Source organism: Gigantopelta aegis, chromosome 4 (assembly GCF_016097555.1).
Source record: "Gigantopelta aegis isolate Gae_Host chromosome 4, Gae_host_genome, whole genome shotgun sequence".
NCBI classification, from domain to species: domain Eukaryota; kingdom Metazoa; phylum Mollusca; class Gastropoda; order Neomphalida; family Peltospiridae; genus Gigantopelta; species Gigantopelta aegis.
Window position 1 is genome coordinate 27,757,484 of NC_054702.1, and position 12,379 is coordinate 27,769,862.

Below are 12,379 nucleotides of genomic sequence, written 5' to 3' on the forward strand. Positions count from 1 at the left end.
ATTAACTGAGATCGATTCTAGACGGACTGCGCATCAAGCGAGCGCTTTACGATTTTATAAATTAAATGTATTCACACACACACACACACACACACACACACACACACACACACACACACACAGATAGATATAGATAGATAGATAGATAGATAGATAGATACGCTAAACCTATCATTAGTGACGTCACGCCACAGTCGTTCTGCTAGTTAACGAGTCTACCGCTGCCAAATATAGTGACATTCAACCCACATTATTGACATTGTTTATAATTGTCGCAAATGAAAATAATGATAATGGATGATAAAAAGAAATATCCCCTCGTGTCTTGCGATATAATTTAACAACACTCGTTGATAAAAGTATAAAAAAAATCCTCGGCAAGTGTCGGATTTCATACGTTTATCAACGACTGCTGATAAATTATGATATCACAAGACACGAGCTGAGTATCATCTATCTATCAGGCTTTAATTGGCCTAGGTAAAATGTATTTCTGGAGTCGTTTTAATTGCTACAACATACCGAGTCCTTTCTCTTGTTCGGAGCTGCTCACAAACATCATTTAGCAATAGTAGGTGTCGACTATTCAATATATAAATTTTAGGTTTTCAATAAAAATGTCTAAAGCAATATATACTCCAGACGCCATTACCACTGGGTGCGTCGCAGTGTAGTTGTAAATGAAACCACCGTTGGCAAAAAACTGTAATGACAAAAAAAATAATAACAGCTAAAACAAAGATCAAGATCAAGATGATGCTGATGATGATGCTGATGCTGATGACGATGATGATGATATGTCTAACAGTAATAACAAGACTTTTATTTGTAACAACACATATAATACTTATTAAAATTGAAAGCATTAAAAAGATGTTCCTAAAGATTCTCCTACAGATTATGCACACAGAATAGACAACTTATGGACGCTAATTTTACAAACATACAATTTAGATTTCGCAATTCAAACAAACCTACAACGGGCTCTAGTATTTAAAGATGTCTGAAATATATTTTCATTAGTTACTGACACCATCTCGGTTGTTAATGGCAAATTAAATTAACATGTTCAAAAGTTAGGTTTTATCATTTTATACGGGTGTATACCACCAAATCAAATCTCATAGATGATTATTTTAATATGCGTGGCTGAAGTTGCTACACACAGTGTCTTGGTCCACATTAATCCTACAATCACTGTATACATTGGCAAAGATATAATGACTATAGTCTGTCCCGCAGGGAACGCCTTGTTTTTCATACCATAGAATTTACTACAAGTTATTCATTTCTGAGCCCATTGTTTTGTAACTTGTACACAAAAGTAGTTCTGTTTTTCTTTTGTTTTTGTTATTTCCAAACCACTTTTACTTTTCTTCTTACATCATACGAAACCGAAATTATTACTAAAAACACTTTAGTAGAACGCTGGGACGGACTATAGATAAATCTCTATATTTTTGTCACTAATCAAAAATATAGTCACGTGACATAAGCCCGACTCGACTCGAGTATGTCAGACTAGATTTTCAATAAACATAGTCTTCAAATCATTGTTTTAGTACAGTAAATACAACTAACTTTTAGTTTTGCGATAACTATATAAAACTTATAGAATCAGAGTTTAGAAACGATTTTTGAATGTGACAGAATGTAGCTAGCGTCTTACAAAGAATGGCATCATGTATCTATACTGCAAAAGCCTTGCTAGGTTGACGATATTCGATTTGCATACACAAAAAATGAAATACGAGTAAATAATGATTCTCCGACTATTCCTGTAGGATTGCAGTATAAATAAAATAACCGGCTACTCTCTATATATATACCATAGATAAAAATTTAAAATACCTCACACTTATGGTAAATCTGAAAATCTGGTACATCAAAAGTCGTGGTATGCGCTATCCTGTCTGTGAGAGTGCGAAGGGAATCTTCATACCACCTTACTTCTACTAATGGTTTTAACGACACCACTTGGTAATTTTGACATATAGTCGTAGAGAGAAAACCCGCTACAATATTTCATTAGTAGCAAGGTACCTTTTATATGCAGCATCAAACAGACAGAATAGCACATATCACGGCCTTTGATATACCAGTCGTGGTGCAATATATCCCAATGGGCCCAGATCCTAGACTGACCACGTATCAGGCGAGCGTTTTACCACTAGGCTACCCCCCCCCCCCCCCCACACACACACTGATAAAGTTAATAGTTGTTATTAAGACAATTATCGAAACGTGGCATTACCATAAACGTCCCGTTGTGGTAGGCTATCCTTAGCTCGAAGAGAACACCAACTTGAAATGGAAAAATGCCAGGATTGATAAATTCACCGCCTCCTTTTTCCCATATATCAGAAAACCTACTGTTGAAAACCAGGTTTTGATTATATAACCTCGAACTAAATACTACATAAAGATCCGACGAGTCTCGAATATCCACATGAAATCTGAAAAATATATATATATCAGTTACAAGAAACGCATTTATTACTTTTTAATAGTTGTTGTTGCACTGACTGGATGAACGAATGAATGAATGAATGATTACTGACACCACAACACAAAAATGAAGATCGGCTATTAGGTGTCAGACAACGGTAAGCACATCAATACGATTATCTCCATTAAAAATACAAATTGTAAAATGATGTAAGACAGTGTAAAGAGCTGAGGGAAACGTGCAACAGAATACAATACAAATGTCAAGGTAAGTATATTTTAAAACATTGTATAGAAATCTTCTTGTGTATGTCATCTGGTTCCTAATAAAAACATTATTTAAATCTCTTAATCTCCAACCAGTGATCCTGGAAAGTTGGTTCAGACCTTTGTGGTAGTGACCACTTTCCCATTATTTTGGAGAATGATGGATCTCCATCACTTAAAAGGGTTCAAAGGTGGAAGTTAACGAGGGCAAATTGCGGTCAGTTTCAGCATCTGTGCAGCACTCGTCTGCAACAATTTGCCATTACTGATGCTGCTGATTCCATGTCTTTGTTCACTTCCATCTTGAAGGACATTGCAGATGAAACTATTCCTAAGACTTCGGCAGTACCAAAGCGTTTCAATAAACCATGGTTTAACGATACGTGCAAAGATGCATTTAAAGAGCGAAACAGGTTGCTTGAGCGGTTCAAACATGAACCTACAGCAGACAACCTGGATGCATTTCGTATTGCTAGGGCTAAGGCTCGCAGAGAGATTAGACAGAGTTAGAAATCATCTTGGAGAACTTTTGTCTCCAGGTTGAATTCACAAACATCCATAAAATCTGTCTGGAATAGGATTCGTAAAATCAAAGGTAAAGAATCCATTAATTCTTTTGAATATTTTTAATAACATCTGGATTTCTGGAGACTTTCCTTCTGATTGGAGGAAAGCAATTATTATTCCTATTCGCAAGCCTGGTAGGGATCCAACCAATCCTACTAGTTATCGCCCTATCGCTTTGACAAGTTGCATTTGTAAAACCATGGAACGAATGATCAATCGTAGACGTCTGGTATCTTGAATCCCACAAATTGCTTACTAACGTGCAATGTTGGTACAGATCTAGACGTAGCACGGTTGATCATCTTGTTCGATTTGAAACGTTTTGTAGGGAGGCTTTCATCCATAATCAGCACTTGCTTTCAGTGTTTTTTTTATTTGGAGAAAGCTTACGATACCACGTGGAAGTATGGGATTTTAAACGACCTCCATGGCATGGGCCTTAGAGGTCGACTTCCTGTTTTTATTTGTCGTTATATGTCGATGATTTTCAGATATGTTACAGATCGTCGAATATGAGTAACATTAAACGTAAGTTGCAGCTTTGTTTGAATAAACTTCATCAATGGGCAACTGACAATGGCTTTCGATTCTCAAAGGCAAAAACGGTTTGTATGCATATCTGCCAGAAAAGAGGTCTCCACTTAGATCCACAGTTGTTTTTGGACAAAAATCCAATTCCAGTGGTGGAGGAGACTAAATTTCTGGGGGTTATATTTGACAGGAAGCTATCTTTTGTGCCCCATCTTAAATATGTTAAAAAGAAGGTCTTAAAAGCTCTTAATATTTTAAAAGTTATTGGTAATACGGAATGGGGAGCAGACCGCAAGGTTATGCTCCGTCTGTATCGATGTCCTGTGAGGTCAAAACTTTATGATGGATGCATTGTGTATGGGTCGGCACGCAAGTCTTACTTGCAGATGCTAGATCCTATACACAATCAGGGACTAAGGCTTTGTCTTGGTGCGTTTAGAACATATCCTGTAGAGAGCTTGTACGTTGATGCATATGAATCTTGTTTGGGTGCTAGACGTGCAAAGCTTTCTCTGCAGTACGCTACCAAGATCGACTCTTTACCATCACATCCTACACATAATGCGGTGTTTGACAACAAATATATGAGGTTTGATGCAAGGCCAAATGCTATTCGTACATTTGGTCTTCACATTAAGCGGTTTTTGTCGCTTTCCAACATTGATTTAACTGACAATTTGGAAACTTCTTCATATTTTGTTTTACCACCTTGGTGTATTACACCACCTAAAATTGTGTTTGGTTTGACGCATCTGAAGAAAGATCGCACAGATGCTGTGATTTATAAACAGTTTTTCATGGAAATTCAAAACAAGTACCGTGATTACATTCCTGTGTATACATATGGATCACGGGATGGGAATTCTGTGGCTTGTGCTACAGTCTTTCTTTCAGACACTATCATTTCCATGCGACTTCCTGACTCGGCATCGATCTTTAGTGCTGAAGTTTGGGCAGTCATTAAAGCTTTAGAAGAAATCAAGGATTCTAGTGCATCCAAATTTATTGTTTTTACCGACTCACTTTCGTGTCTCCAAGCTTTACGCAATATGAAGCTGGACCATCCCTTAATTGGGATGGTGATACGAAAGTGTGTCTTTTTATCTATTGTCAATAACGATGCTGTATTTTGTTGGGTGCCCAGAAATGTTGGCATCAGGGGTAATGAAAAGGCCGATTCTGCTGCCAAGTCTGCTTTGGATTTGCCTCATGCCAGGGTTGGTGTACCTTATACTGATTTTAAATATTGTATCAACCAATTTATCTTTTCGACTTGCCAACGTGATTGGGACGGTGTGGTTGCGAACAAGCTTCATACCATTAAGCCAGTCTATAGACAGTGCAGGAAGGATGAGATTGTCTTGTGTCGTGCCCGCATCGGTCATACTAACTTTACCCATTCATTTATCTTAAAGAAAGATCCTCCACCTCAGTGTGAGCACTGTCAGTGTACTCTGACTGTGCGCCACATTTTGGTGGAGTGTAAGCATTTGTCAGTAATTCGAAAATATTTATTTGGTCAAACAAATGTGATGGAATCATTTCGATTCCATCCAGAAATTATTTTACAATTTTTACGTGATACTGAATTTTATTCTAAATTTTAATTATATCTATCTGTGATATTTGTATTTTTACACAGTCCTTTACACTGTGTTTTTATTTAACTGTTGGATTTTTTTATTGATGTTGATCATCACTTTGGTTTCCCCATTATCATAGTTTAACACCCAATAGCCGATGTCTTTTTCGTGCTGGGGTGTCGTTGAACATTCATTCATTCATTCATTCCAACCAGTGCACCACAACTGGACAAGGGCTGTGGCATGTGTTTTCCTGTCTGTGGGAAAGTGCATAATATAAAAGACCCCTTACTACATTAGAAAAACAAATGAAGCGGGTTTCCTCTGGTGATTACGAGTCGGAATTATCAAATGTTTGACATTCAATAGCCGATTATTAATTAATCGATGTGCTCCAGTGGTGTCGTTAAACAAAACAAACTTTTAACTTTTTCAGGTAGTGTCAGGTCAGGTCAGGTCAGGTCAGGTCATAGGGTTAAACGTGTACATCCAGCACAAGCTGTTGTAGCGGCCTATGCCGGCTCCTCCGTCCAGGACACGAAAGGGGTTTCGGATGGGTGGGAGGAGGGCTTTTGTGGTACTATTGAATTGTGAATGTCCTGTAGAATTGAGTAAAAAAAAATAAAGGTTTGCGCAATTTTCGTAAAGTAATTTTGGCGCATTTTGAACGGTTCATCGAAAGAAAAAAGGAGCTATTGATTAATTTTGGTTTAGTTTGCCGAATAGTAGCTCAAAGATTAAATGAGAGATGAGGCATTGGTATACGTGCACTGTTTGGGAGTGATAATAGTAATATGCTGCTTATTGCGAATGTTCACATTACCACAAATAGAAAGTGGTTTGGAGCAGTGAAATCATCATCCCAGAGCACAGCTGATGGTTGAATGGCAGGCGCTTAACGACACCACTAGAGCACACTTATTTATTAATCATCGGCTATTGGATGTCAAACATTAGGTAATTCTGACATACACAAGTTGTTTTAGATAGAAAAGCTGGTACAGTTTTTCATTAGTAGCAAGGGATGTTTTATATGAAACATCCAACAGAAAGGATATCACGCACCACGGCCTTTGATATACCAGTCGTGGTGCACTGGCTGGAGCGAGAAACAGCCCAATGAACCCACCGACAGAGATCCATACGGTTACAGACAAGGACATGGATGTCAGTTGGGAAAAATAAGTGACCTGAAAGGGAGGTTCAGTCAGAATGTGAAGAAGTGAATCTCAAGTGTAGCAAGAATCAGTGTTTGGGGAAGAAACAAATCAATATTCCTTTTATAAAGAGACTGTCCTGGGTTTGTCGTCATTATAAGATGTTTCAATCAAACAGAGCTTTGTTAACGACTAAAATTACATTACCAATGTTTTACCTTGTTTAGAATAACAATGTCCATATAATTATACACAATTAGTGTATGGTCGTCCTGGTGTTTGTACTAGCTCAAACTGGAAACATTATGGAAGGAAGGCAGTGTTTTATTTAACGACGCACTCAACACATTTTATTTACGGTTATATGGCGTCGGACATATGGTTAAGAACCACACAGATATTGAGAGAGGAAACCCGCTGTCGCCACTTCATGGGCTACTCTTTTCGATTAGCAGCAAGGGATCTTTTATATGTACCGCCCCACAGACAGGATAGTACATACGACGGCCTTTGTTATACCAGTTGTGGAGCATTGGCTAGAACGAGAAATAGCCCAATGTGTCCACCAACGGGAATCGATCCTAGATCGGTCGCGCATCAGGCGAGCGCTGTACCACTGAGCTACGTCCCGCCAGGAACATTAGGGTGACCAGAAATACGTATTATACGCACCTACAAACATTGATATTCTAAACAATAAAATGTATTTAATATGTTATTTTAGTATTTAAAAGTCTCTATTACAATAGCAGCAAACTCGAGACAATTTCTCAAAAAATATTCTTACTGATTGTTTGTCTCTGGTATGCCATTGAAAACCGTTTCCCAGCCATCACGTATTGGTTCAGGAAGCACTGCCAAATAATGTCCGACACCGTCCGGAAGAGTCTAAATTAGAAATTACACTTTTGTTATTTAATACATTGATTTTGTTTTATTACTGATTAGTGTGTGTGTGTGTGTGGAGAGAGAGAGAGAGAGAGAGAGAGAGAGAGAGAGAGAGAGAGAGAGAGAGAGAGAGAGAGAGGAGATTCGTTACGAGTATTTTTTAATATGGAAAATATCAACCGGGTCTATGTTAATCGGTATTTGTCGAGGCTCTGCAGATACCGATTAACTAGACGAGGTTGATATTTTACATATTAAAAAACACGAGTAGCGAATTCTATTTATCCTATAATACTTCTAAAATAACATTTTAATTAAATTTTTAGTAAACCACTGTACTAAAGTCACCGCCATCGGTAATATGACGTCATCTGGGTGCAATTTCAGTATTTATGACTTTCTTGGAGCATTTTGTAAAAGCAAAACCAGTCTCTCGGATAATTCAACCTCATGTAAAGATTGTATATTCATATCAATGTCGGAGGAAATCTGTGAATGATTAAACACATAAATAATAAAGCACCTATACACGCCAATACAAAAGAATAGCGAATAAATAAAACCCACGCAAGTAAATAAAGTGAAACTTTACTGAATGCATCCTAAAATACAGGAAAATATTTCAATTATGTACGTTTGTAGAAAACGTGGTGTACCATTTAAAAAAAAAAAAAAAAAAAAAAGACTGACCTTAGATCTGGATATCAACGTTTAGCTCTTAATTATTAGCTGTTATTATTAGCTCTGGTATAGTCAAGATGTGATCACATGGAGTTGAAGTGGAGCGCAGTTCACACTTCCATATATTGCTCTCTTATTTTTAATTTTTAATTTATTTTTATTATTTTTTGTTTTTTAATACAAATATCAGTTATTATGGTGTTAAATGTGTGGAAATAAAATGATAAATAAATAATTTACTGACGTAACACGCATGCAGACCACACCGAAAATCGCACCCCACCCACTTCGTCATATTTTATTGTTTTATTATTTTTTATTATTATTTATTTATATTTTTATGATTAATTAATTAATTTATTTATTTATTTATTATTTTATTATTATAAATATTTTTTAAATTATTATTTTTTGTTTCTAGGAAAAAAAATAATTAATCATCCACAATATTCAAAACTAAATTACCCTGAAAACGCGCCTCTAATTAGTCAGAAATTTTTTCTATATACTAGTTAATTACAAAACGAATCCCTTTGACACTTACTGGTGATGCCCAAGACAAGTACAAACAAAACAGAAACATAGGCTGGAGGGAGGGGGTCATCTGATACCCCGTCCGCTGAGGCTAGAATACTGTTTTAAAGTTCAACATATTAGGCTATACAGGTGTCCAAGGAAATTCAGTTTAAATTATTCGTTATGCTTTTGTATTCACGTGTATATACATGCTTTATTATTTACGTTTTTAATGATTAACACACTTCCACCAACTTTGATATGATTCTACAATCTTTATATGAGGTTGAATTATCCGACACACTGGTTTTGCCTTCAGAAAATGTACTAAAAAGATAATAAATATTGAACATGCAACCAAATGCAATGCCTTCACATGTTTCACTCCCTTAATGGCGGACCGATCACGTGATTCTAAACATGGCCGCGCACAGTACCTTGACGTCACTGGCCAATAAACCCGTCTATTGGCTTGTAAGCAAATGGCCTATCCACAGCAACACATTACCTAGAGACCTTGCAAATTTGCATACCATTATTAACCGGGTTAATACACTAAAATTATCACATGGGTTTATGACATGGATATCATGGGTAAGTTATAGGATATATATATATATATATATATATATATATATATATATATATATATATATATATATATATATATTTACCACCCAGGACAGATCTTAATACAACAATGAAGTCAGTAAATTAGAAACAATGACAGTTTCTATGAACAATCCAGGTGAGTTCGTTTATTGTCATTCAGAGCAGTTTTGCAACTGAGGGAAATTGTTATTAAGTTTAATCTACACAAACAACTAAACTGTCGGCAGTTGGCTGTTTGGTTGAAACACGACGGTTTAATAGTAGCCGATCGAAGACAATTTAGATGTATTTTTTCAAATCAGTGTGCCAGTTAAGGTCTATGTGAGGTAGGGATTGTGTTGGGTTTTTAGGCGGAAGGGGAGGCATATTTTTATTAAATTTTAAATATTAATATATGTGGAGAATTAAACATCACTAGCAATCCGCGTGAATATAACTATAATTCTAATTGTTAAAAGTAGCGAATACATTCCAATTAAGTTAATTTTATTGTATAAATATTTTAATTTTGCTTTGTTAAAACTCTTGACAGGCGGAGCCAGAGACTTCGTCTAAGTTAATGTTTCTCTGCTTTTGGTCTTAAACCATTTCAATGTAAACTTTACGAAATATTAGTTAGTCGCTAGAGATTCACAGCTGCTACGAAGCTATTCACGACGCTCATGACAGCAGTTACTGTCGATCATGCCTGGATTCCGTTTAATTCGGTAAGGGATGTTACTCTTCGCGCGCATGCGCAATAGTAATGCGAAAGAGGTCTATTCAGGGAATATTTTAGTACAGTTCAAGTCAGAATGACTATTCAGACCAGATTTATATGATGTCTGATGCAATAGCTTATTTTGACCTTGTGCATGCCTTTTCATCTTTTTGCCAACAATTGTGTACATTTTAACTGCGGAATTGATGACTGTAAGTTGTGTTTGTTACGGGTGCCACCGGTGAGGCACGGCGTGCTCTCTCCTATATATGTTCGTAAAACCTTTTTGTTTCTTTCTTTGTTGTTGTTGTTGTTGTTTTATAAAACACAATCACCTGATTTCTCCATTCCACCTGTAGACACTGCCCATCGGGTCCCGCCCACATTCCAGATGATTGACAGACCGCTGAATCGTTGTTGCCAAAGAACTGGAAGAGCTCGTCACACTCGACTGTTCCTCGGTTTCCGACTGTGGTGGAGTTGGACACGAGGGAACCATTCTTTACGTCAAGAACTCCGCAGTCGACTGAAAAAGACATACTGGTATTAAATTAAAATATTGAAGACGTTTGGGTTTGTTTCTCTCTCAGAAATTCGAAAGGAACGGACATTTTAAACTACTGATATTACTGATGTTTCATATAGTTGCTAGGTTCACTCTTTATTACTGATGTGTGTGTGTGTGTGTGTGTGTGTGTGTGTGTGTGTGTGTGTGTGGGGAGAGAGAGAGAGAGAGAGAGAGAGAGAGAGAGAGAGAGAGAGAGAGAGAGAGTATGAGGCTACATTAGCTTGTCTGGGGGAACGTTCATGCAGATATATATACAGTGAAACCCCTCAAAACCGGACAGCCATGGGACCAAGGATTTTGAGGGGTATCCGGTTTACAGTATTGAGGAAAACGGTTGTTGTTTGGTGTTCTCTACTGATATAGTAACTAATAAAACTGCCGAAAAACAGATACACTTTCGAACTTTTGAATTATTGTAAGTTTATCAAAAGGCGATAATTCAACATGGCGGCGTTTCGCTGGACGTTCCGACATGTCCAAAGTAAATATTAAAATGAAAACCTGTTGACAAAGTTTCCACCAAACCAAGCCAAACAATTTTACTCTTGGTTACTCTTTATTTTGTTAAATAAACTTTGCAAAGATAAAAAACAAAACAACAACAAAAACAACAACAACAAAAAAGGGTTCAAACAATTGGAAAAATTAATTAAAATCCTAGTTGCTTTGCCGTTCATTGCGGTAATCGTGAGACGTACATGTAGGCTATGAAAAGGAGCTCAATCAAATTCGTAAGTTAATCTAACTTTGTAACAATCGAACTCAAAATAAAGGGAGTGCATGTGTTTCCTCCAGTTATTTAAACATCAAATCTGTTAATTAATCCCTTATTTTGGTATTGTCAACTGCACAACAGTGACACTGGCGCATGCACACATGTACTTAGCTCTGTGTACGCAATCACGTTCTCGGCTGAGTGGGTCTTCAAAGTATAAAGCAGCTCATACACGATCAAATTTATTGACAATAATATTGTCAGTTTTATTGATCATTAGCGTGTGATATTGAAGCACGTTTTTGATTGACACAATATATTGACAGAATCAAACATCGGTAGATATTTATTGAAGGTTTCTCAATACTATTGTGTCGTTGATGGCACTTTGTCAAATTATTGCACACTATTTCATTCTGAAGCCAGTTATCTACAGGATAAACATGTCCAGGCAGGAAAAGGAAGGGAGAGAAAATTTCTTCTTTATAAATATAACATTAAAGAGACATTCCTGAGTTTGCTGCAATGTTTAAGATGTTATCGACTAACAGAGACTTGTTAACGATTGTAATTACATATCAAATATATTTTTCTGCATAAAATATTAGTGGCTGTATATTAAACGTGTTTCTGGTTGTTCTAATATTTGTACTGGGTTAAATTACATTTTATTTCCTAAAATATATTTTTTTCGTACGTAGGAAATTATTTGAAGACAAAATCCAGTTTGGGCTTCTTTCAAATATTAAGACGACCAGAAACACATTGAATATACAGTCACTGGTAAATATATTTAATATGGAAGTTTAATCGTAGAAATATTTTATTAGTCAGACATATCTTACAATGCAGCAAACTCAGAATGTCCCTTTAATAAAATTATCAATCCACTGTCTGCTTTTTTTCTTTTTTTTTATTAAAATATATATTAACTTTGAATTATGTTTTCTTGCAATATTTACTAGCATTTTTTTCAAAAGCATTTTCTCATATTTACCTATTGATGTCATCATTAATGCAAAATTAGACAAATTAGTATTTTATGAATAAAATGATTTGCTTATTCATCCATACGAAGAAAATTTCAGTAATACGCCTGCTCATTTGTTCTAAGTTCCTTTAGCAGTTCAACATGGCCAAACGTCC

The 12,379-nt window shown here is 36.3% G+C and overlaps 1 protein-coding gene across 1 annotated transcript in view; it reads right to left on the reverse strand.

The window, feature by feature from the left end:
- Positions 1 to 280: 280 nt before the first annotated feature.
- LOC121372062 overlaps positions 281 to 12,379 on the reverse strand; it is a 51,495-nt gene continuing 39,396 nt past the window's right edge. Inside the window, exons 2-5 of the mRNA XM_041498316.1 lie at positions 10,286 to 10,476; positions 7,341 to 7,441; positions 2,255 to 2,456; positions 281 to 703 (exon numbers count right to left, since the gene is read on the reverse strand). Of these exons, the coding sequence (XP_041354250.1) occupies positions 587 to 703; positions 2,255 to 2,456; positions 7,341 to 7,441; positions 10,286 to 10,336 (471 nt within the window). The 5' untranslated portion in view covers positions 10,337 to 10,476 and the 3' untranslated portion in view covers positions 281 to 586. The remainder of the gene's footprint in view (positions 704 to 2,254; positions 2,457 to 7,340; positions 7,442 to 10,285; positions 10,477 to 12,379) is intronic.